The sequence below is a fragment of the Mustelus asterias genome, chromosome 16, assembly GCF_964213995.1.
Source record: "Mustelus asterias chromosome 16, sMusAst1.hap1.1, whole genome shotgun sequence".
NCBI lineage: Eukaryota > Metazoa > Chordata > Chondrichthyes > Carcharhiniformes > Triakidae > Mustelus > Mustelus asterias.
In genome coordinates this window covers 75,762,504-75,789,568 of record NC_135816.1, presented here as the reverse complement: position 1 = coordinate 75,789,568, position 27,065 = coordinate 75,762,504, and the positions used below count along the sequence as shown (strand labels likewise).

The 27,065-nt window shown below is 44.6% G+C and overlaps 1 protein-coding gene across 7 annotated transcripts in view; it reads left to right on the top strand.

The window, feature by feature from the left end:
* LOC144505255 (F-box/WD repeat-containing protein 11) overlaps window positions 1–27,065 on the top strand; it is a 203,320-nt gene that overhangs the window by 66,449 nt on the left and 109,806 nt on the right. For 6 of the 7 annotated variants that reach the window (XM_078231295.1, XM_078231298.1, XM_078231299.1 and 3 more), the window contains one exon: window positions 26,543–26,605. In XM_078231295.1, coding sequence (XP_078087421.1) covers window positions 26,543–26,605 — 63 coding nt within the window. Of the gene's footprint in view, window positions 1–16,987; window positions 17,049–26,542; window positions 26,606–27,065 lie in introns of all 7 variants that reach the window. The other variant, XM_078231300.1, reaches the window with a different exon arrangement.

Here is a 27,065-nt window from a genome sequence, read left to right as displayed (position 1 = left end):
ACATGAATTCAATGCAGTATTTGAAATGGAGAAATGTGAAACAACTAAGAATCTAGCTTAAGGACAAGTCTGTTAATGGGTAAAATGGCAAAACATGGAACCATGCCCAACTCGAACGAAGAAATAGCCTAAATTCTTACAAAAATGCAAAAAAAGCATCAGGCAAATGAAAGTGACACAAAAAATTGAAAAGAATGATAAAACAGAGCTACGAAAAGGGGGTATGAAAAAAAACTTGTAGGGGATATTAAAATCAAGACCATGTTTTACAATTCTATTTGGAGAAAGAGACTGGTCAGGAGAAATTGAGCTCCTGGAATAAATGATAATATTAGCAATGAAAATAAGAAAATGGCACAGTGAATAATTATTTTATGTCTGCATTTATAGTAGAAAATCAAATCAAATTGCTGAAAATCTCAAGAAAAGTAAGAGCACCAAATGAACATCAGGAAGGTAATTAAGAAAATAATGATACTAAAGAGTGACATTCCTGGGACCATATGATTTCCACCCCAGGGTTTTAGAGGAAGTAGATGAGAGCATCTTGACAATATTCAGTTTGTCAGATAGGACTGGCAAGGATTTGTAAAGAGTAGGTCATGTCTAATGAATCTGATTTTTTTAAAAGCGGTAACTATAGTAGTGGATGGGTATGTCTATGGGTATTATTTATACAAACTTCCAGAAGACACTTAGTAAAATTCCCGATAATAGAATGTTGGCTTAAATGATTGAGTTGGTTAGGAAATTGACTGAGCAGAATGAGTCAAGGCAAGAAGGGATAATTGGCAGGATGTGACTAATGGTGTCTTGCAAGGATCTGTGTTGGGACCTCAAATTTTTCACAATATTCATTCACAACAACAACATTCATTAACGAATTGAATGGAATAGAAAGCCACACATCCAGATTTGCCAATTGTAAGCAATGTAGCTACAAATATTAAAATATCCAGAAATATTGATAGATTGTGAATGAGAAAAACAGTAGCAAATGGATTTCAGTGTAGACAAATTTGATATTACCTCTTTTGGACCTAAATGCAAAAAAAGGTGGAAAGCTAGAAACAGGGGAGGCCCACTGAGAGTGGATCCAGGTAAGTGGATTATTAAAATTTCATGAATAGGTACAGAATATAATCAAAAATGTTAATGAAATGTTAGCTTTTATATCTAGAGAACTAGTGGCAGAAGTCTTACTTGAACTACATCTGGTGACTGAGTAATCAGCACAGTCTTACCTAGATGAGACCTGGACTCATGGTTAAATAGCAAACTGTGATTACACAAAGTAAGGTTGTGTTTCCTGGAATTTGAGGTTGTGGTTTTGGTTGCCGTTTTCAAAATATGATAGACTAGTTGGTGCTGAATGGAGATTAGAGAGCAGTGTCTGCAATTTAGAGCCGGATCTTGCGGGATTGAAATTAGGAAGCTGTTCTACATACAGTTCTGGTCGAAGTTTGGAGCACTTTTCTGCAAAGGGCAGTTGATGCTAGATCAACTGTAAATTTTAAATCTGGCGATTTTATAATTTTGTTAATCAAAGTTATTAAGCTGTATATATGAAGTTAGGAGCACCGATTCATCTGAGTGGCAGAAGAGATTCAAGAGTCTGAGTGGTCGTCTCTTATTCCTGTGTTCCTGGATTTCAGCTGTTCGATCAAATGCAGTTCTCCTTGTGGTCTGTTCTATTGCACCAAACGATCACCACTGCTGGTTGCTTAAATGTTCTGAAACGTTGGAAGCCATTGAGTTCTTCTAGAAATGATTTAAAATGAATTGTTGTAAGTTTGGGTGAAATGCCAGTGATTTGTGTAATTTGTAGATTGATCCTGGTGTGAAATCTTCTGCGAATCTTGAAGCCTGAATGATTTAAACCTCTATGCAAGCCAGACATTGATTTACTGCAATTAATTATTGCTTTTGTAGGGAATGGATAGATTTGTATTGCTTGCTTCACATTTTATACTTACCCTCTATTGTCAGGAAAGTAAGGAGCCTTCTCATTAAATTGGCACACTAATCCAACTGGTGAGTTATTTAGCAGTATGTAATAAGCAGTGTTAACTGGCTCCATTTGCTCCTCAGTTGAGTGAGCTGTATCAGCTGAATATGATGGGTCAGCCCTAGATTTGACAAATGTTAAGTGGAAAAAAGTGAATGTTTGACTGATTATTTTCTCTTCATTAATAGGTATGGTTAGTATAATTAGACATTAGATTTCCTCCTCTGCTTTCTTTTTTTTTACTCCAATGTTTTCCTTTCTGGCCTCTGATCCTCAAACTTCTGATAAACTCTACTGCCACTATCTTAATTAGAATTCATCAATCACTCCTGATCCCCCAACGCCTCAAATTTAAAATTCTCATCCTCATGTTTAATTCCCTTCAGACTTCCCTCTACCTCTTATCTTGCAATTCGCACCTCTCTCCGAACTCTTGACTCTGACCTCTTGTGATCACCCCAATCTGTTGGCTGTGCCTCTGAAACTCCTGTATCACTCTCTCCTCTCTCGTATCACCTTCTGTCTGAACACCCTATTTAAAATCCACCTTTTACTCAACTTTTGGTTACTCCTCCAAACAGCCCCACCTTTCACATTTTTGTGTGGTTGCTCTTCTGCAAAGAGCTGTGGGATGTTTTCTTTATTAAATGCACCGGTTACATACATATATTACATACTGCTAAAAGACCGGTTGTTGCAACCTGGATTCCAATCCAATCCGTCTTTTACTTTGTCCTTGATGAAATGAGTTTGTGCATTCTCAGCTAAGTTGCTGTGAAATGTGAGCCCACATCCAATTAGCACAAATTTTACAAGGAATAGAAAATAAACTTGTGCTAAAACGAGTGGAAAAATATGTAACTGTATATTTTAAAATTAGGGTTCATAGAATCTCTAGATTGTGCAGGAGGAGGCCATTCGACCCATCAAGTCTGCACCAACCCTCTGAGGAACATTACCTTGGCCCACTGCCCCCACCCTATCCCCATAACACCACGCATTGATCATGGCCAATCAGCCTAACCTGCACCTTTGGACTGTGGGAGGAAACTGGAGCACTGAGGAAACAAGGAGAGAACGTGCAGGCTCCACACGGTCACTCAAGGCCGGAATTGAACTTGGGTTATTGGCGCTGTGAGGCAGCAGTGCTAACCGCATGCCACTGTGCCGTCATTGCATTTAAATAGCACCTACTAATCCTTAGGAATTCCGGGGGTGGGGGTCGCTGGTGGTGGGGAACATAAAGAAAAGGATTCCACAATTTTTGAAACCCTGGATAAGAATCAACTAGTGTAGAAAGCTGTGCCTTGTGGGGCTATAGGCAAGAAAAACAACTTGTGTAATGAAGTGTTTAGAATTTGAATTCACCATGTCGGAAGTTCGGAGAGGTAGTAACCATAGTTGTTGATTGAGATCGAAAAATATGCAATTCATTGTTAGAGAACGAGATTGGAGGTCATTGGCTGAGAGAAGGATCATCAATCAGGCAGTTAGGTTTTACTTTTTTGCTTCCTTTCTTTTAAGTTACAAAGCCAATGCTTAGACTGGACTGGGGTAAACACAGTAAGAAGTTTGGATCTCCATCATGACTACCATAGACTGGACTGGGCAGACCCAAATCCATTCTTTGCTCCAAAGACCAAATTCAAATTCCAATTGAATGCTATTCATGGTTCCGACAAGAGAGACAAACCAGATCCAAGCTGAAAGATGAGGCATTGCGCCCAATCTTGGGCTTGATCTGATGCTTGATCTTAGCCAAAAGGCTGAGAAGCGATGGCCTTTCCAGGTATGAAATCAGAGCTCATAAGTCTCGGGCAGATTTGAACTCTGCAGAGTTGGATACATGTGACACAAAATAGAGAATGAAATGGTTTGAAGGCAGCTTGAGTGATGGAGGTGGCATTGGAGTCTCATTGGAAGTTGGAGGGATAGGAAGATATGAATGAGTGGTGAAAGATCTAAATATCCTGAAGGAGAAACATTCTAGCTACCCAGGTACTGTTAGCAACTAGAGACCTTCTCACAGGATTGATGTATTTAAATGGGGTTGGTTTATAAGGCAGTTGTTGTGAGGATACAATAGTGCACAATGCCTGACCTTTTCAGAATGAGTTGATAATCAGTTGATAAATAATTTTCTAAAGTATTAACTGGAATTCATCTAATGAATCTTGGGGATTATACTGACGGCAAAGGATCATTACACAAAGTAAGGTTGTGTAGGAGAGCAGGTCAGATCACACCAATCTGATCAAGGCCTGACTGGTTATACAGACAATCCTGAGAAATTATTTAGCCAGGGTGTGACACATACTGATACAAGGTTATTTGGCCATTAAATGCACCATACAGAGTAAAATTTACTGCAGCAGAGGAAGAGGCCAGCCAACTGGCTGAAAGATCCTACACTGAACTAAGTCATACAGTCCCAAGGTAATGAGTTTGATTCCTGGGAAAATACCCTATTAGTCTTGGTCAAGACTTTGATTAAAAAATAAAATACTGCAGATGCTGGAAATCTGAAATAAAACAGAAATTGCTGGAAATACTTAGCAGGTCTGGCAGCATCTGTGAGGAGAGTTAATGCTTTGAGTCCGTATGGCTCTTCTTCAGAGCCGATGATTAACCTCTGTGTCCTTAGGTACTGAAGGGGGAATCTCAATGCAGGCTTTTGGCTTTGTTTGGTGCAGTGTTTCACTACTAGAATCTGGCAGTGCAGCTCTGGAGGTTTGGCCCAGGCCATCTTCCCTGAGCTGAATCACAGAATTGTTACCACGTAGGAGGAAGCACTTTGGCCCACTCTGTCTAAACTGGCTCTCCGAATGAACAATTCCCTCAGTGCAATTCTGCTGCGTTCTCTCTCTAACCCTGTAAATTCTTCCTTTTCAGTTAACAGCCTAATTCCCTTTTGAATTCTTCGATCAAACTGGCCTCCACCATTCACTCAGGCATTGCATTCCAGACCCTAACCCTGTGTGAAAAAGCTTTTTCTCATATTGCTTCTGCTTTTTCCAATTACTTTAAATCTGTGCCCCCTCATTCTCTATCCTTTCACAAGTGGGAGCAGTTACTCCCTATCTGCTCTGTCCAGACCCCTCGTGATTTTGAATACCTCTATCAAATCTCCTCAACCTTCTCTTAAGGAAAACAGTCCTAACTTGTCCAATCGATCTTCACAACTGAAGTTTCTCATCCCTGGAACACTATCCCTTAAGAAATCAGTGCTGACTTTCCTTAATTAACCCCCCCCACATTTATTCATGTGACAACTAGGGTGGCACGGTAGCACAGTGGTTAGCACTGCTGCTTCACAGCTCCAGTGGATCTGGGTTCGATTCCTGGCTTGGGTCACTGTCTGTGTGGAGTTTGCACATTCTCCTCGTGTCTGCGTGGGTTTCCTCCAGGTGCTCCGGTTTCCTCCCACAGTCCAAAGATGTGCGGGTTAGGTTGATTGGCCATGCTAAAATTGCCCCTTAGTGTCCTGGGATGCGTAGATTAGAGGGATTAGCGGGTAAAATATGTAAGGATATGGGGGTAGGGCCTGGGTGGGATTGTGGTCGGTGCAGACTCGATGGGCCAAATGGCCTCTTTCTGTACTGTAGGGTTTCTATGATTCTATGATAGTTTTGTTCTGAATTATTGTTTCTAGAAACTTCTTATCACTTGATGTTAAATGGATTGACCGATAGTTGGGCTTATCTTTGCCCCCTTTTTTGAACAAAGGTGTAGCATTTGCAATTCTGCTGTCCTCTGGCACCACCCTCGATGTCTGTGTCGATATGCGCGATCTTCTTGCAGATCCTCTCCACTTGGAGCCGGCAGTTTGCGGTGTCGATGGTAGTCATGATGTGGAGATGCCGGCGTTGGAGCCAAAGGAAGACTGAGAAATTGTCTAGTGCCTTCACAATTCCCACCCACTTCCCCCAGTATCCTTGGATGTATCTCATCTGGTCCTTGCGTGTAGATGGCCGATCCAATTATAAACCCATCTGGTGCCTGAATTACCTCCTCTTTCACCATGTCCTGGTTAATTCTTCCTTGGTAGATATGGTGCAAATATTAATTTAATATCACATCTATGCTTCCTGCCTCTACCTTTCTTGGTTCCTAATTGGCCCTACTTCTCCCTGTACCATTCTTTTATGATTTATATGCAGAAGACTTTGGGATTCCCTTTTATGTTGGTTGTCAGTCTCTTTTTATACTCCTCATGTTTGCTTTCTCACCTCCTTTTTGAACTTCCTGCAATCACCATGCTTCTCAGTTGTATTTTCTGCCTGACATCTGTCATAAGCACACTTTCTTCTTCGTTTCTATCCTTTTTGTCATCCAGGGATCGCTGGATTTGTTCATAGAATCCCTACAGTGCAGAAGGAGGCCATTCGGCCCATCGAGTCTGCACCGACCACAATCCCACCCAGGCCCTACCCCCACACATTTTACCCGCTAATCCCTCTAACTTACGCATCTCAGGACTCTAAGGGGCAATTTTTAACCGAGCCAATCAACCTAACCCGCACATCTTTGGACTGGCTTGTTAGCCCTACCTTTTCCCTTTTGTTTGAATATACTTTGACTGTGCCCAAACTATCGCCTCTTTGAACATAGCCCATTGTTTAACCACTGTTTTTCCTGCTAACCTTTTGCTGCAATTTATTTGGCCCTGATCTTTTCTTACCTTACTACATAGAACATAGAACATTACAGCACAGAACAGGCCCTTCGGCCCACGATGTTGTGCCGACCTTCATCTGAAACCAAGATCAAGCTATCCCACTCCCTACCATCCTGGTGTGCTCCATGTGCCTATCCAATAACCGCTTAAATGTTCCTAAAGTGTCTGACTCCACTATCACTGCAGGCAGTCCATTCCACACCCCAACCACTCTCTGCGTGAAGAACCTACCTCTGATATCCTTCCTATATCTCCCACCATGAACCCTATAGTTATGCCCCCTTGTAATAGCTCCATCCACCCGAGGATGGAGCTATTACAACTGAAGTTGGCTTTCTCCCAGTTAATTATTCTTACTCTGGTTGTTCTTTGTTCTCTTCCATAGCCAACCTAATTCTTATAATACAATGATCACTGTTCCCTAAATGTTCTCCCACTGTTGCCTGACCTACTTGGCCCTTCTCATTCCCAAGAACCAAGTTCAGCAGCGCGTCCTTTTTCATTGGACTGGACATGCACTGCTATAGAAAATTTTCCTGAACACACACACTGCCCTTTACGTTACTACTATCCCAATCTATATTGGAGTGGCATAGTGGTAAGCACTGCTGCCTCACAGCGCTAGGGACACGGGTTCGATTCCCAGCTTGGGTCACTGTCTCTGTGGAGTTTACACATTCTCCCTGTGCCTGGGTGGGTTTCCTCCGGGTGCTCCGGTTTCCTCCCACAGTCTGAAAGACATGCTGGTTAGGTGCGTTGACCTGAACAGGCGCCGGAGTGTGGGCAACTAGGGGAATTTCACAATAACTTCATTGCAGTGTTAATGTAAGCCTTACTTGTGACTAATAAATAAACTTTATTTTTACTTTACTATATTCCGATAGTTAAATTTCTTTAATTTCTTTGTAAGTTTGTTCCTCATCCTTCTCACCAGCTGGTGGCCTATAGACTCCACCAAACAATGTAATTGGATCTTTTTTTGTTCCTTATTCTAGCCAAATCGTTGTTCCCTGATTCCTCTGAGCCATCCTCTTTCACTACAATGTTCTCCTTAATCAATATCGCCATCTCTTCTCCTTTTCTTTCTCTTGCATCTGGAGATATTTAACACCCTTCCTTGAACCAGGTCTCTGTTAGAGCCACATCATTTTCACATGACAATCTGTGCCTTTAACTCCCCAATTTTATTTTATCACACCCTATGCATCCACATATGTGCACAACAACCCTGACTTCTCCTTCCAAAATAGAAAATGCTGGAAAATCTCAGCAGGTCTGGCAGAATCTGTAAGGAGAGAAAAGAGCTGACGTTTCGAGTCCAGATGACCCTTTGTCAGATTTCAGCATCTGCAGTAATTTGCTTTTATTCTGATTTCTCCTTTACTGTTTATTTTAGTGTTTGCTATCTCTCTCCGAAACCTCTGCACCGTAGTATTCTGATATTATTTCCTAGTTCCCATGCCCTGCCAAGTTAGTTTAAGCCTTCCCCAACAGCACTAGTAAAATGCCCTGCAAACAACTCAGTCCTGGCACAGGTGTCAATCGTCCAGCTGGTACAGGTCCTATCTTCCCCCAATGCCCAATAATTTAAAGCCCTCCCTCCTGAACCATCTCTCCAGCCACACACTAATCTGCTTTATCCTCCCATTTCTGCACTCGTGCAAGGCACTAGGGGTAACCTGGAGATTACTACCTTTGAGGTCCTGTTTGCGAATATCCGACCTAGCTTCTTAAATTCAGACTGCAGGACTGCATCCCTCTTTATCCATATGCCGCCAGTACTGATGTGGACCAAGACTGCTGGCTGTTCACCATCTTTCTCCCCACCCCACCCTTTCCCTCACTGCAGCCACTCAGCGCCACCCTTGCCCTCTGACATCGGAGAGGCAAAACACTTTCCTGGATTCTGGATAATAGCAGTTTTCAAAAACTTCACCAAGGGGCCCAGTAACATAAAGAATATATTCTCTGCTCTGTATTAAGAAATGAATATGGAATCATAGAATCTCCACACTGCAGAAGGAGGCCATTTGTCCCATCAGGTCTGTACTGACTCTCCAGTTAACACGAGCATCTTATCCAGTCCTATCCCCCACCCCTTCGCTGTAACCCAATGTATTTACCCCAGTAATCCCCCTAACCTACACATTTTGGGACACTTGAGGGGCAATTTACCATGGCCAATCTACCTAACCTGCACATCTTTGGACTGTGGGACCAGAGCACCTGGAGAAACCCACGCAGACACGGGGAGAACTTTTTGATTTGATTTATTATTGTCACATGTATTAACATACAGTGAAAAGTATTGTTTCTTGCATGCTATACAGACAAAGCATACCATTCATAGAGAAGGAAAAAAGAGAGTGCAGAATGTAGTGTTACAAGCATAACTAAGGTGTAGAGAAAGATCAACTTAATGCAAGGTAGGTCCATTCAAGAGTCTGACAGCAGCAGGGAAGAAGCTGTTCTTGAGTCGGTTGGTACATGACCTCAGACTTTTGTATCTTTTTCCCGACGGAAGAAGGTGGAAGAGAGAATGTCCGGGGTGTGTGGGATACATAATTATGCTGGCTGCTTTGCTGAGGCAGTGGGAAGTGTAGACAGAGTCAGTGAATGGGAAGCTAGTTTGCGTGATGGTTTGAGCTACATTCATGACCTTTTGTAGTTCCTTGCGGTGTTGGGCAGAGCAGGAGCCATACCAAGCTGTGATACAACCAGAAAGAATGCTTTCTATGGGGCTTCTGTAAAAGTTGGTGAGAGTTGCAGCTGACATGCCAAATTTCCTTAGTCTTCTGAGGAAGTAGAGGCGTTGGTGGGCTTTCTTAACTATAGTGTTGGCATGGGGGGAACCAGGACAGGTTGTTGATTATCTGGACACTTAAAAACTTGAAGCTCTCGACCCTTTCTTGCAAACTTCACACAGATATCCAAGGCTGGAATTGAACCTGGGTCCCTGATGCTGTAAGACAGCAGTGCTAACCAGTGTGCTACTGTGACATCCAATTCTCCATATATCTATTTTAAAAAGGGTTAAAAAGGAGAAGCCCACTCCCCTAACCATCAAAGAAATCTTTGGTTGTAAGCGTGGTCCATTTGACTGTAATACATTAATAAGGGTTGGTTTGGCTCTGTTGGCTGGACAGCTGGATCGTGATGCAGAATGATACCAACTCTGCGGGTTCAATTGCTGTACCAGTTGAAGGCCCCGACTTCTCAACCTTGCCCTGGTGATCCTCAGGTTAAATCACCACCAGTCAGCTCTCCCCCTCTAAGAGGAGAGCAGCGATGGTCATCTGGGACTGTGGCAACTTTACCTTTAATACATTAATGATTTTTGTACTCGGATGTTTGATTATAGAGTCCTGTGTTTGAAACAAGCATTTATTCTGCAGCACAGAGGCCGCTCAAACTCTTCATAAAAATAAATGAAGATATCTAAAAATAAAATAATGTACTAAATGCCCTCGAGTTGGACAATACTTAGGAAATAACGGAGATGTTAGCTGCTGGTCTCGAACATAGGTTACCCCAACATACACATACCTATTACAGATGAGTACCCTGTCAGACATTGGCCCTCTCTTCAGCGCTGAGTGGATATTTTTTTTCTCCCCTTCGATTTGCAGTTTAAGGCAGACAGCCATCACTGTGGCAAAGCTCAATATCAGTGCTAATCTTTGACTTTAGCTTTCTAGTGGATTGCAGTAAGTAATGATTATATTTGTGCTGGAGGGAGATGGGAAGTTATTTTTCTCCCTCTTGTTGCTATAGGAATAACTAACAGTACCAAGAGCAGAGTAGCTAGCCAGGAAGCAGTCTTACTGCTCAGATGTGTGCTGAGTTGCGCCTAGGGAGCCCAATATGTTACAGCCATGATGGGAAAATGTATTGAATTGCTTGCTGCTGAAACGTACTTCCAACAGGGGTCATTATTGTGATAGATGCTCGATGTAAAAAGAAATCTCCCTCCTTTTCATCACTTACTGGGTTTCCTTGTAACTGAAATCTCCAGGGTATAAAGGGTAGGGCTCAATGATTAATTTGTTAATCGACTGAAAAGGTGACAAAGATGACGAGAAGCTTTTTCACTTGTAAATTCAACCAGTTTAGCATTGAAATTTGTTCAGTGACAGTTTGTCTGGCAGTCCACCTGCCCATTAGACTCACTCGCTCTATTTTACTTATCTCTAACTCCCACTTCCCACCTCTCACCTTTCTTTCCCTCTGTCTCTTTCCTCTCCCCACTCGCCTCCCTGCCCTTGTCTTCCTCCCTCTCGTTCCCCCCCCCCCTTCATTTTGTGTTATTACTTGACCATTGATTTTTTTTTTGAGGGTGGATTTATTTTAATAGAATACAAAATTGTAAACTAAAAACACAATTCCAAGGTAGTACCACTAACTGACCAGACAGAGGGAGCTTGTGTGTCAGTTCAGAGGTTAATTGACGAGCTGTCTGAAGGAGATCCCACAGCTTTCAGCTCTTCACTCAATTCCCACATTGTAAACTTGTGGCTCTGTAGCTTGCACCTTCGGCTGTGTTCAAGTCCCACTCCCCAGAAAAAAGCAAATTACTGCGGATGCTGGAATCTGAAACCAAAAGAACAAACGCTGGAAAATCTCAGCTGGTCTGGCAGCATCTGTAAGAAGGGAAAAGAACTGATGTTTCGAGTCCAGATGACCCTTTGTCAAAGCTAAAAGGCATAGGAAGTGGGAGATATTTATACTGCAGGGTGAGGGAACGGAAGATGAGTCATAGCCACAGAAACCATGGGAAAAGACTGCTAATAGCTGTCCACAGAGAGAATAATGGCTAAACGGCAGTGAAGCTATAAGCTGTGACAGATGAAGATGTTGGGGAGGGGCGGAAAGATGGGACCAAGGTAGAATGTAGAAAAGGGGAAGCGGGGGAAGAAAAGATAAGGGAAGGGGGATGAAGTAGGGGGAAAGAGTGGTGGGAGTGGGGGAAGAGTGGGGGGAAGAAAGAAAAATGAAGAAAGACAAAGAAATAAAAGAACAGTAAAAAATTAAATAAAATAGAATGAAAACAAAGGGGGTAGAGCAAATCATCTGAAGTTGTTGAATTCGATGTTGAGACCAGAAGGCTGTAAAGTGCCTAGCCGGAAGATGGGATCCTGTTCCTCCAGTTTGCGTTGAGCTTCATTGGAACATTGCAGCAAGCCAAGGACAGACATGTGGGCATGAGAGCAGGATCATGTGTTAAAATGGCAAGCAACCGAAAGGTCAGAGTGCTGATTACGCACAGACCGAAGGTGCTCAGCAAAGCGATCACCCAATCTATGCTTGGTCTCTCTGATATAGAGGGTATATAGTCTTTTCCCCTGGTTTCTTTGGCTATGACTCATCTTTCATTCCCTTACCCTGCAGAATAAATATCCCCCACTTTCTATGCCTTTTAGCTTTGACAAAGGGTCATCTGGACTCAACGTCAGCTCTTTTCTCCCCTTACAGATGCTGCCAGACCTGCTGAGATTTTCCAGCGTTTTGGTTTCCCATTCCCCAGAGTTTGGCAGAAAAGTCTCAGCTGACACTCACTCCAGTGTGGCACTGAGGGAGTGCTGCAATGTCAGAGGAACTCTCTTTTGGATGAGATGTTAAACTGAGCCCCCTCCCTGCACACTTGGGCTCCTTGGCACTATTTTGTAGAAGAATAGGGAAGACCTCTCCAGTGTCCTGGCTAATATTTATCCTTCAAATAACATCATTAAAAGCAACTATCTGGTATTTCGTGTTTGTGGGAACTTGCTGTGCACACATTGGCTAGTTTTTATTTGCATCTCCTACACTTCATAAATCCTCCTCGTCTCAAGTGGGCCGTAAGGTTCGAACAATAATCTTCATTGAGCCCCGAGTTGTGGTGTGGCTTGTGCATTACCCTGTGTAAGTCCCATCTCTTTCAGTTCAGTAACCACAGTCCTATGCTATGTTGTTTTGGGCTGCATCTCTCTGGTAACATGTGCAATCATTGTTTCATACACAGTGCAGACACTCCATGCTTCAAGACAGGCTGTTGTTTTGGGCCTTAGAAAACTGACCGAGCTCCTGACTGCCCTGGCTGTGCGTTCACCTGAATGTCGTATTGCCGGAGTTCCCTGTCCAGTCTCCATATGTTGTTGTGGAATTTGTCCCACTTTCTGTAACTTGGGGTGGTGAGGTTGGCCCCATGCCCAACCTGGACAACCCAGGTTCTGCGTTAGTCTGACCCTTTGCTGAAAACCTGCCTAGCATGATTAAACCTACCAGGGGCTATTATAACTCCCAGAATCTCCAGGGCACACAAACTTCGCCAACACACGGTCACGACACATGGTGAAATCCTTCAGAAATCCTGGTAGTAAATACTACGGGGCATCCCAAGGTCATGGCAGGAGATCTAGAAAATGAGGTCTTTATCTAGCAGAAAATGAATTTGTGTGGTCTATGATCAGGAATGGGGAGCATGTACTCATATTGGAAGATGCTGGGTCAGTTGCTGTCCCAGCTGTTATTGTTAACTCTATGCTGACCAAGTATGAACATTGGACCTTTCACCCCCCCCCCCCCTCACCCCACCCACGCATCTTCTCCTCCCCCTCACATACCCCGCAAACATTGCTGTTATCAATTTATCAAATCTTCTTTAAAAAAAATAAAAAAAATTCCTGCTTCATGCTAATTAATAATCTCTATAGCACTCAAAAAGCACATGCATTTCCTGTGTTTTGGCTGGAATGAATTAAGGTAATGTTTCTGTGTACAGCAATACTCCAATCTTAGTCTAGTACTTGTATGGCCTTGCAATGATCAATTATTTTATAAACAAAAGTAGGAAATTTAATAGTTTATTCAGTGTGGCAATGTATGATTGTGAAGCATTGGTTATTGAATCAAGGGTCTTCCTGATTTTTTTTGTTGCTTGAGCAGGTCTCTGACTGACTGAAGTTTACATCAGGAAATATATTTTTTGCTGCTTTTCCAGTTTTCCCTCCTGAAGGTGCTGAGTACTACTGGAGTGCAGTACTGCAGATTCTATTAATTAGAATCTTAACCAAGTGCCTGTCCATCTGTGAACAGTGTGTGTTTGTACTTATATTTATCAACATGGAGAATTGACTGTTAAGCCCAGGCATTTTCTCTTCTATCCTCAAGTTCACTTTCCAGCAAGGAGCCTTGGTTAGCCAGCAATGGAAGAATTAGTGTTTTTAAATAGTCCACTGCCCCTTCCATTCTTTCTAGAGCTAAGAACTGAGCTAGCATCCTTCTGTATGTCCTCGCAATGCAGAAGGCGAGATGGAGAGAAGGTGTAATGGTAATGTCACTGGGCGAGTAATCCAGAGGCCCAGGTTAATGCTCCGAGGACATGGGTTCAAATTCCACCGTGGCAACTGGTAGAATTTAAATTCAATGAATAAATCTGGAATGTAAAGCTAGTCTCAGTAATGGGGACCATGAAACTATCATTGATTGTTGTAAAAAATCCATCTGATTCACTAATACCCTTTAGGGAAGGAAATCTACTGTTCTTACCTGGTCTGTCTTTACATGTGACTCCAGAGTCACAGCAATGTGATTGACTTCAATTGCCCTCTGAAATGGCTTAGCAAACCACTCAGTTCAAGGATATTTAGGGATGGACAATAAATGCTGGTCTAGCCAGTGACATCCACCTGACCTGTTTCACTGCTCTACTTTTCCCAGAGCCTTAAAGTATCCTGAGAATGTGGGTGGGGGCTGTGCAAGCCAGGCTGGGCCCTGTGCTACAGCTGCTGGCTAGTGTAATCTGGTGGAGGACAGCGGGCCAAAGTTTATTCCTAGATATGGCAGTTCTGAAATCTTAGCTGATAGCACCTGGTGGAGAATACCTGTATCTTTTAAAGACTATGTAGTTACGATCAGGAACGAGCGGAGTGCAGAATTGCAAGTCCAAACAAACATCTTGGGCAACCTATGACTGTACAATCCTTATATTTTGGGTTGAAATTTTCTGGTTGGATAAGATGTTAAACTTGTAGAATGGGTAAGTGATTAGAAAATGAACTGCAATATTAAAATTGAGATGGAAGTATTTTGGGAGGAAGAATAAGGTGAGATGGAAGATGATAAGGAAGAATAAGGTGCGGGGTGAGATGGACACTTACTCCTTGGAAATAAGTATCCAAGTTGAATGGAGGAGTTAAGGAATCGGAGGATGCAGATAGTTATAATTAGTGGCTCAGGTTAATGCCATAAAACAGGTTATACCTCAGCAAAGGCTAAACGGGCTCTTTTCTCTAGAAGAGTGATAAAAGCCTTTAAGATTATGAAAGAGTTTGGTACAGTAAATGAATCAATAATTCCAACACATGCACACACATCTCAAAGTCACCTCAGCATGAACGACGTGGCCACATGAGGGGTGGGTTTTGTCAACTTTGTACCTTGGTGTAGGGCTGTTATTTAGTTGTAATGAGTTCAGTTATTGCTTGAGCTGTTAAATTGTTTTCCAGAAATGGAGTCATTTGAGAAGGGATTGGAAGTGAGAAGGGAATGTCCATATAAAAACTCATCAATTGGTCATGTGTCAAATGTTGAAGACACTTGACCTGTGGGCTGAAAAGAAAGAAAGAGTTGCATTTATCTAGTGCTTTTCCAATCACACAACAAACTCTCTACCACCAATGACATGCTTTCTAAAATCTAGTCACTATGGCAATGTAGAAAATGCAGCAGCCAGTATACACTGAGCAAATTCCTAGAAGCAGAATGTGATAATGAGTGGATAATTTTTTAAAAATTAATTTATGGGATGTGGGCGTCACTGGCTAGGCCAGCATTTATTACCCATCTCTAGTTGTCCTTGAGAAGGTGGTGGTGAGTTGCTGCCTTGAGCCATTGCAGTCCATGAGGCGTGTAGGTACACTCAGGGCTATTAGGGAGAGAATTCCAGTATTTTGGCCCAGCGACAGTGAAGGTACGGCAATATATTTCCAGGTCAGGATGGTGTATGGCTTGGAAGGGAACCTCCAGGTGGTGATGTTCCAGGCATCTGCCGCTCTTGTCCTTCCAGATGATAGTAGTCATTGGTTTGGTAGGTGCTGCCCCCTAAGGAATCTTGATGAGTTCCTGCAGTGCATCTATAGATTGTACACACAGCTACCACTATTTATTGGTGGACATATACTGCTTCAATATCTGATGAGTCGGGAATGGCATGAACATTGTGCAATCATCAGTGAACATCCCCACTTCTGACTTTATGATGAAAGGAAGGTCATTGATGAAGCAGTTGAAGATCCCAGGTTGGGCCTAGGACACTATCCTGAGGACCAGTGGTGTTCCGCAGGGCTCTGTACTGGGACCTCTGCTATTTGTGATATATATAAATGATTTGGAAGAAGGTGTAACTGGCGTTATCAGCAAGTTTGCAGATGACACGGAGATGGCTGGACTTGCGGATAGCGATGAGCATTGTCGGGCAATACAGCAGGATATAGATAGGCTGGAAAATTGGGCGGAGAGGTGGCAGATGGAATTTAATCCAGATAAATACGAAGTGATGCATTTTGGAAGAAATAATGTAGGGAGGAGTTATACAATAAATGGCAGAGCCATCAAGAGTATAGAAACACAGAGGGACCTAGGTGTGCAAGTCCACAAATCCTTGAAGGTGGCAACACAGGTGGTGAAGGTGGTGAAGAAGGCATATGGTATGCTTGCCTTTATAGGACGGGATATAGAGTATAAATATAGAGTATAAAAGCTGGAGTCTGATGATGCAGCTGTATAGAACGCTGGTTAGGCCACATTTGGAGTACTGCGTCCAGTTCTGGTCGCCGCACTGCCAGAAGAATGTGGAGGCGTTAGAGAGAGTGCAGAGAAGGTTTACCAGGATGTTGCCTGGTATAGAGGGTCTTAGCTATGAGGAGAGATTGGGTAAACTGGGGTTGTCCTCCCTGGAAAGACGGAGAATGAGGGGAGATCTAATAGAGGTGTACAAGATTACACCTCTATTTTTCCCAGATCAGAAGTGACGATCACGAGGGGTCACGGACTCAAGGTGAGAGGGGCGAAGTATAACTCAGATATCAGAGGGATGTTTTTTACACAGAGGGTGGTGGGGGCCTGGAATACGCTGCCAAGTAGGGTGGTGGAGGCAGACACGCTGACATAGTTTAAGACTTACCTGGATAGTCACATGAGCAGCCTGGGAATGGAGGGATACAAACGATTGGTCTAGTTGGACCAAGGAGCGGCACAGGCTTGGAGGGCCGAAGGGCCTGTTTCCTGTGTTGTACTGTTCTTTGTTCTTTGAGTTCCTGCAGTGCTGTCCTGGAGCTGAGATAATTGACCTCCAATCACCACAAGCATCTTTCTTAATGCCAGGTATGACTCCAACCAGTGAAGAGTTATCCCCTGGTTCCCATTGACTCCAGTTTGCTAGGGCTCCTTAATGCCACACCTGGTCAGATGCTGCCTTTATGTCAAGGGCAATCTCCCTCACCTTACCTCGGGCATTCCGCTCTTTTGTCCATGTTTGAACCAAGGCTGTAATGAGGTCAGGAGCTGAGAGATGCTGGTGGAACACAAACTGATCATCACTGAGCAGGTTATTATTGAGTAAGTCTGCTTTACAGCACTGTTGACCCCTTCCATCATTTTACTGATGATCCAGAGTAGGCTGGTGGGATGGTAATTGACTGGGTTGGATTTGTCATGTTTCTTGTGTACAGGATGTATCTGGGCAATTTTCCACATTGGTGGGTAGGTGCTAGTGTTGTAGCTGTCCTGAAATGACTTGGCTAAGGCTGCAGCAAGTTCTGGAGCACAAGTCTTTGGTACTATTGCTGGAATATCATCAGGGCCGATAGCCTTTGCAGTATTTAATGCCTTCAACTCGCTCTTGATATCATGTGGAGTGAATCAAATTGGTTGAAACTTGAAATCTGTGGTGCTGGGGACCTCCAGAGGAAATCGAGAAGGATCACCCACTTGGCACTTCTGGCTAGAGATGTTGCGAATGCTTCAGCCTTACCTTTTGCCCAGATGTGCTGGGCTCCTCCATCATTCAGGATGGGGATATTTGTGGAGCTGCCTCCAATGAATTGTTTAATTGTTCACCACCATTCACGACTGGGTGTAGCAGGATTGCATCCTGAACTGTTGGTTGTGGATTGTTTAGCTCTGTCTATTATTTGCTGCTTATGTTGTTTGGCAGGCAAGTAGTCCTGTTTTGTAGCTCCATTAGGTTGACACATTTTTTGGTATTCCTGGAGTTGCTCATGGCATGCCTTTCTGCACTGTTCATTTGTGAAGTCGATTGTGGGATGTGTATTGGTCAGGACACAAGGGATAACCCCAGCCCTTTGGAAAAGTGCCATCAGAACTTTTACACTCACTTGAGCTGGCAGGTGGGGACTCATTTTAACATATCATCTGAAAGGCTGCACTTTGGACAGTGTGCTGCACCTCCAATATTGCACTGGAGGGTGTCAGCCTTGGCTTTTGTGCTCAAATCCTGAAGTAAGGACTTGAATCTAGACCTTTAGACTCCGAGGTGAACGTGCTACTATGGCTGGCATACTGGCAAATGTCCTGTGTGCATCGTTCTACTAAACTCCCGGCACAACATCGAAGGCCGAAGGGCCTGTACTGTGCTGTACTGTTCTATGTTCTATGTTTTAGGGACATTTGCATTCCACAAAAGACAGTCAATTCCAAATCTAAACCCGTCTGTACAAACCTCTTTCCATGTTAACAAAGACTAACGGGGGTGTTGAATTTTGTGCAGAAACAGAGTTCTAGTAACGTATGTTGTGAAGCTTGCTAATGGGGAGTTGGTAATGACTTATTGAGCACTAACAGGCAGGAAAGATCCGCAAGATTACAGGCTTTAGAAAACTGGCTCAATGGAAACAACCTGTGGCCCATCACTGTCCACAGTACTAATGGGGGATTAGGGTAAGAATGTGTCTTTCCCTCCCCCCCCCCCCCCCCCCCCCCCCAAACTCCCCATTAGCAAGCTTCACAACATACGTTACTAGAACTCTGTTTCTGCACAAAATTCAACACCCCCGTTAGTCTTTGTTAACATGGAAAGAGGTTTGTACAGACGGGTTTAGATTTGGAATTGACTGTCTTTTGTGGAATGCAAATGTCCCTAAAACATAGAACATAGAACAGTACAGCACAGTACAGGCCCTTCGGCCTTCGATGTTGTGCCGAGCTTTGTCCGAAACCAAAATCAAGCTATCCCACTCCCTATCATTCTGGTGTGCTCCATGTGCCTATCCAATAACCGCTTGAAAGTTCCTAAAGTGTCCGACTCCACAATCACAGCAGGCAGTCCATTCCACACCCCAACCACTGTCTGAGTAAAGAACCTACCTCGGACATCCCTCCTGTATCTCCCACCATGAACCTTAAAGTTATGTCCCCTAGTAACAGCCACATCCACCCGAGGAAATAGTCTCTGAACATCCACTCTATTTATCCCCCTTATCATATAAACCTCTATTAAGTCGCCCCTCATCTTCCTCCGCTCCAAAGAGAAAAGCCCCAGGTCCCTCAACCTTTCCTCAGAAGACCTACCCTCCAAACCAGGCAGCATCCCGGTGAATCTCCTCTGCACTCTCTCCAATGCTTCCACATCCTTCTTATAGTGAGGTGACCAGAACTGCACACAATATTCCAAATGTGGTCTCACCAAGGTCCTGTACAGTTGCAGCATAACCCCACGGCTCTTAAACTCAAACCCCCTATTAATAAACGCTAACACACTATAGGCTTTCTTCACGGCTCTACCCACTTGAGTGGCAACCTTCAGAGATCTGTGGATATGAATCCCAAGATCTCTCTGTTCCTCCACATTCCTCAGAACCCTGCCGTTGACCCTGTAATCCGCATTCAAATTTGTCCTATCAAAATGAATCACCTCACATTTATCAGTATTAAACTCCATCTGCCATTTTTCGGCCCAGCTCTGCATCCTATCAGTGTCTCTTTGCAGCCTACAACAGCCCTCCACCTCATCCACTACTCCACCAATCTTGGTGTCATCAGCAAATTTACTGACCCACCCTTCAGCCCCCTCCTCTAAGTCATTAATAAAAATCACAAATAGCAGAGGACCAAGCACTGATCCCTGTGGCACTCCGCTAGCAACCTGCCTCCAGTCCGAAAATTTTCCATCCACCACCACCCTCTGTCTTCGATCAGATAGCCAGTTACCTATCCAATCTGCCAACTTTCCCTCTATCCCACACCTCCTTACTTTCATCATAAGCCGACCATGGGGGACCTTATCAAACGCCTTACTAAAATCCATGTATATGACATCAACTGCCCTACCTTCATCAACACACTTAGTTACCTCCTCAAAAAATTCTATCAAATTTGTGAGGCACAACTTGCCCTTCACAAATCCGTGCTGACTATCCCGGATTAATCCGCATCTTTCTAAATGGTCGTAAATCCCATCCCTAATGGACCTTTTCCATCAATTTACCAACCACCGAAGTAAGACTAACCGGTCTATAATTACCAGGGTCATTTCTATTCCCTTTCTTAAACAGAGGAACAACATTTGCCACTCTCCAGTCCTCTGGCACCATCCCCGTGGACAGTGAGGACCCCAAGATCAAAGCCAAAGGCTCTGCAATCTCATCCCTTGCCTCCCAAAGAATCCTAGGATATATTTCATCAGGCCCAGGGGACTTATTGACCTTCAGTTTATTCAAAACTGCCAGTACATCCTCCCTCCGAACATCTATTTCCTCCAGCCTATTAGCCTGTAACACCTTCTCTTCCTCAAAAACATGGCCCCTCCCCTTGGTGAACACTGAAGCAAAGTATTCATTCATCACCTCGCCTATCTCTACTGACTCCATACTACTGACTCCATACACAAGTTCCCACTGCTGTCCTTGACCGGCCTTAACCTCACCGTGGTCATTCTTTTATTCCTCACATAAGAGTAAAAAGCCTTGATCTGACCCGCCAAGATCTTCTCATGTCCCCTTCTAGCTCTCCGAAGCCCCTTTTTCAGCTCATTCCTTGCTAACTTGTAACCCTCAATCGAGCCATCTGAACCTTGTTTCCTCATCCCTACATAAGCTTCCCTCTTCCTTTTCACAAGACATTCCACCTCTTTTGTGAACCATGGTTCCCTCACTCGACCATTTCCTTCCTGCCTGACAAGGACATACCTATCAAGGACACCCAGTATTTGTTCCTTGAAAAAGTTCCACTTTTCATTAGTGCCTTTCCCTGACAGTTTCTGTTCCCATCTTATGCCTCCTAATTCTTGCCTAATCGCATCATAATTGCCTCTCCCCCAATTGTAAACCTTGCCCTGTCGTACGGCCCTATCCCTCTCCATTGCAATAACAAAAGACACCGAATTGTGGTCACTATCTCCAAAGTGCTCTCCCACAACCAAATCTAACACTTGGCCCGGTTCATTTCCCAGTACCAAATCCGATGTGGCCTCGCCTCTTGTCGGTCTATCCACATATTGTGTCAGGAAACCCTCCTGCACACACTGCACAAAAACTGTCCCATCCGAACTATTTGACCTACAAAGGTTCCAATCAATATTTGGAAAGTTAAAGTCCCCCATGACAACTACCCTGTGACCCCCACACCTATCCATAATCTGCTTAGCAATTTCTTCCTCCACATCTCTATTATTATTTGGGGGCCTATAGTAAACTCCTAACAACGTGACCGCTCCTTTCCTATTTCTAACTTCAGCCCATATTACCTCAGTGTGCAGATCCCTCTCGAAGTGCCTTTCCGCAGCCGTTAAACTATCCTTGATTAACAATGCTACTCCTCCACCTCTTTTACCAGCTTCCCTACACTTACTGAAACATCTATACCCCGGAACGTCCAACAACCATTCCTGTCCTTGTTCTACCCACGTCTCCGTAATGGCCACAACATTGTACTCCCAAGTACCAATCCACGCCCCAAGTTCATCTACCTTGTTCATGATGCTCCTTGCATTGAAGTAGACACACTTCAACCCACCTTCCTGTCTACCAGTACCCACCCTTGACCTTGATACCTTCCCCAATACCTCACCACCCTCAACACTGACTTCTGGACTACAACTCCTTTTCCCATTCCCCTGACAAATTAGTTTAAACCCCCCTGAAGAGCCGTATCAAATTTCCCTCCCAGGATATTGGTGCCCCTCTGGTTCAGGTGCACCCCGTCCTGTTTGTACAGGTCCCACCTTCCCCAGAATGTGTTCCAATTATCCACGTAGCTGAAATCCTCCCTCCTACACCATCCCTGCAACCACATGTTTAACTGCACTCTCTCCCTGTTCCTCAACTCGCTATCACGTGGCACCGGTAACGTACCAGAGATACCACATGTTTTGTCTTGGCTCTCCGCTTCCAACCCAGCTCCTGAAATTCCTGTTTTAAATCCCCGTCCCTTCTCTTACCTATGTCATTGGTACCAATGTGTACCACGACTTGTGACTGTTTCCCCTCCCCCTTCAGAATCCGGAAGACACGGTCCGAGACGTCACGGACCCTGGCATCCGGTAGGCAACACACCATCCTCGAGTCTCTTTTGCTGCCACAGAACCTCCTATCTATCCCTCTAACTAACGAGTCCCCAATAACTATTGCCCTCCTGCTCTTCCCCTTACCCTCCCGGTCCACAGAGATGGACACAGTGCTGGAGATCCTCTCACTGCGGCTCACCACTGGTATGTCGTCCCCCTCAACCGTATCCAAAGCGGAATACTTGTTGCTAAGGGAAAGAACACTGACTGCTTCCTCCCAGCCCCTCTCACCGTCACCCATCTATTTTCATTCCTCGGAGTAACTGTATCCCTAAAGCTTCTGTCTATGGCCAACTGTGCGTCCCTAATGATCCTAAGTTCATCCAACTCCAGCTCCGGTTCCCTAACACGGTTTTGGAGGAGCTGCAGATGGGTGCACTTCCCACAGATGTAATCAGCAGGGACACTGACATCGTCCCTCACCTCAAACATAGTGCAAGAGGAACATTGCACTGCCTGCACACCCATCCCCTCCAGATACCTTGCCAGTACCAGGTAGAAACAGCAAAAATGAATTAAACTCACCCCTGCTTGCCCTTTCTGCCTAAGCCCTGTGAGCCAAAGCCCTTACAGCTTTCACTCAGCTTCCCACTCACTCTGGTGCCCGCTCCCGACGCTGCCCGCTGTATAGAGTGACTTTTATACTAAAAAACACAATCTCCCAGAATCCCCTGCAGCCTACTCCCACTGGTTTCCAGTCTGAAAATTTTCCATCCACCACCACCCTCTGTCTTCTATGAGATATGATGTGGAGATGCCGGCGTTGGGCTGGGGTAAACACAGTAAGAGTTTTAACAACAACAGGTTAAAGTCCAACAGGTTATTTGGTAGCAAATGCCATTAGCTTTCGGAGCACTGCTCCTTCGTCAGATGGAGTGGATATCTGCTCTCAAACAGGGCACAGAGACACAAAATCAAGTTACAGAATACTGATTAGAATGCGAATCTCTACAGCCAACCAGGTCTTAAAGATACAGACAACGTGAGTGGAGGGAGCATTAAGCTCAGCTTAAAGAGACGTGTATTGTCTGCAGACAGGACAGCCAGTGAGATTCTGCAAGTCCAAGAGGCAAGCTGTGGGGGTTACTGATAGTGTGACATAAACCCAAGATCCCGGTTTAGGCCGTCCTCATGTGTGCGGAATTTGGCTGTCAGTTTCTGCTCAGCGGCTCTGCGCTGTCGTGTGTCGTGAAGGCCGTCTTGGAGAACGCTTGCCCAAAGATCAGAGGCACAGGACCTTCAACCGATGCTATACACTAGATACATCGATGACGTTCTTCATTTGGATTCCTGGTGAACAATCACTGAAACAACTCTATGATGACATCAACAAGTTCCATCCCACCATCAGACTCACCATGGACTATTCTCCACAATCGGTTGCATTCTTGGACACACGCATCTCCATTAAGGACGGTCACCTCATTACCTCACTGTACCGCAAGCCCATGGATAACCTCACGATGCTCCACTTCTCCAGCTTCCACCCTTAACACATTAAAGAAGTCATCCCCTACGGACAAGCCCTCCGTATACACAGGATCAGCTCGGATGCCCGGAGGCTGAATGCCCGTGACCGCTGAAGTGCTCCCCCACAGGAAGAGAACAGTCTTGCCTGGTGATTGTCGAGCAGTGTTCATTCATCCGTTGTCATAGCGTCTGCATGGTTTCCCCAATGTATCATGCCTTGGGACATCCTTTCCTGCAGCGTATCAGGTAGACAACGTTGGCCGAGTTGCAAGAATTGGTACCGTGTACCTGGTAGACGGTGTTCTCACGTGAGATGATGGCATCCGTGTTGATGATCCGGCACGTCTTGCAGAGGTTGCTGTGGCAGGGTTGTGTGGTGTCGTGGTCACTGTTCTCCTGAAGGCTGGGTAGTTTGCTGCGGACAATGGTCTGTTTGAGGTTGTTTGAAGGCAAGAAGTGGGGGTGTGGGGATGGCCTTGGCGAGATGTTCGTCTTCATCAATGGCATGTTGAAGGCTCCGGAGGAGATGCCGTAGCTTCTCCGCTCCGGGGAAGTACTGGACGACGAAGGGTACTCTGTCCACCGTGTCCCGTGTTTGTCTTCTGAGGAGGTCGGTGTGGTTTTTCGCTGTGGCGCGTCGGAACTGTCAATCGATGAGTTGAGCGCCATATCCTGTTCTTATGAGGGCATCTTTCAGCGTCTGGAGGTGTCTGTTGCGATCCTCCTCATCCGAGCAGATCCTGTGGATACGGAGGGCTTGTCCGTAGGGGATGACTTCTTTAACGTGTTTAGGGTGGAAGCTGGAGAAGTGGAGCATCGTGAGGTTATCCGTTGGCTTGTGGTACAGTGAGGTGCTGAGGTGACCGTCCCTAATGGAGATGCGTGTGTCCAAGAATGCAACCGATTCCGGAGAGTAGTCCATGGTGAGTCTGATGGTGGGATGGAACTTGTTGATGTCATCATATAGTTGTTTCAGTGATTGTTCACCATGAGTCCAAAGGAGGAAAATGTCATTGATGTATCGAGTGTATAGCATCAGTTTGAAGGTCCTGTGCCTCTGATCTTCAGGTAAGCGTTCTCCAAGGCGGCCTTCACGACACACAACAGCGCAGAGTTGCTGAGCAGAAACTGATCGCCAAATTCCGCACACGAGGACGGCCTAAACCGGGTTGTTGGGTTTATGTCACACTATCAGTAACCCCCACAGCTTGCCTCCTGGATTTTCAGAATCTGACTGGCTGTCCTGTCTGGAGACAATACACATCTCTTTAACCTGTGCTTAATGCTCCCTCCACTCACATTGTCTATATCTTTAAGACCTGGTTGGCTGCAGAGATTCGCACTCTAATCAGTATTCTGTAACTTGATTTTGTGTCTCTGTATGCCCTGTTTGAGAGCAGATATCCACTCCATCTGACGAAGGAGCAGTGCTCCGAAAGCTAATGGCATTTGCAACCAAGTAAACCTGGTGTTGTTAAAACTTTTTCTATGAGATAGCCAGTTATTTATCCAATCGGCCAAATTTCCCTCTTTCCCACACCTCACTTTCTTCATGAGGCTACCATGGGGAACCTTATCAAACGCCTTACTAAAATCCATGTATACGACATCAACTGCTTTACCTTCATCTACACACTTAGTTACCTCCTCAAAGAATTCAATCAAATTTGTGAGGCAAGACTTATCCTTCACGAATCCGTGCTAACTATCACGGATTAAGCTGCATCTTTCCAAATGGTCATAAGTCCTATCCCTCAGGGCCTTTTCCATTAACTTACCGACCACCAAACTAAGACTAACCAGCCTATAATTACTAGGGTCAATTCTATTTCCTTTCTTGAACAGAGGAACAACATTCGCCACTCTCCAGTCTGCTGGCACTATCCCCGTGGACAGTGAGGACCCAAAGATCAAAGCCAAAGGCTCTGCAATCTCATCCCTTGCCTCCCAAAGAATCCTAGGATATATCCCATCTGGCCCAGGGGACTTATCGACCCTCAGGATTTTCAAAATTGCTAATATACCTTCCCTCAGAACATCTACCTCCTCCAGCCTATCGGCCTGTATCCCACTGTCATCCTCAAAAACATGGTCCCTCTCCTTGGTGAACACTGAAGAAAAGTATTCATTCATTGCCTCTCCTATCTCTTCTGACTCCATGCACAAATTCCCACTACTACCCTTGACCGGCCCTAACCTCACCCTAGTCATTCTTTTATTTCTCTCATAAGAGTAAAAAGTCTTGGGGTTTTCCTTGATCCGACCCGCCAAGGACTTCTCATGCCCCCTCCTAGCCCTCCTAAGCCCTTTTTTAAGCTCATTCCTTGCTCCCTTGTAACCCTCAAGCAACCCAACTGAACCTTGTTTTCTCATCCTTACATATGCTTCCTTTTTCCTCTTGACAAGACATTCAACCTCTTTTGTGAACCATGGTTCCCTCACTCGGCCATTTCCTCCCTGCCTGACAGGGACATGCCTATCAAGGACACACAGTATTTGTTCCTTGAACAAGCTCCACTTTTCATTGGCGCCTTTCCCTGACAGTTTCTGTTCCCATCTTATGCTCCCTAATTCTTGCCTAATCGCATCATAATTACCCCCCAATTATAAACCTTGCCCTGCCGTAAGGCCCTATCGCTCTCCATTGCAATAATGAAAGACACCGAATTGTGGTCACTATCTCCAAAGTGCTCTCCCACAACCAAATCTAACACTTGGCCCGGTTCATTACCCAGTACCTCATCATACTTTTTATTATTAAAAGCATTTAATAATGTTTCCCTGCGCAATTCCCTACTGTTTACACATTCTGCTTCTTGCATTGCAGAATACATCTGGTATGGAGGATCAGAATGAAGACGAGTCTCCCAAGAAGAATACAGTATGGCAGGTAAGAGTTGTGTGCAGGGAACTGAGTACCATGGATGTGGGTAACATCAAGTAGACCTGGGACCTCGCTCTTTCATGAGCATTTTCATTGTCGCTGGTGGGAAATTGTCAGCGCTCTCCATATCTACAGATCAGTGTCATTATCAAGTTCATTTAGCCTCATAAATGGTCATCGACCTAGAATGTTAACTCTGTTTCGCTTCCCACAGATGCTGCCTGACCGGTTGAGTACTTCCAGCAATCTTTCTTTTAGGCTCATATAGTGTTTGGATGAGGTGTTGTCCAGCATCAAAACATACCGAACTAAGAATCAGCAGTACCTTGCACTTCTATATCACTGTAGGAAAAGTTGGTCCAAGGGCTCTGTCAGTGTACTCTTAATTAATCTCAATTGCTGCCACTACCAGGATATATCAGTGCCTTGACTACTTCACCTTTGAGTTATACAATTTCAGATGCTT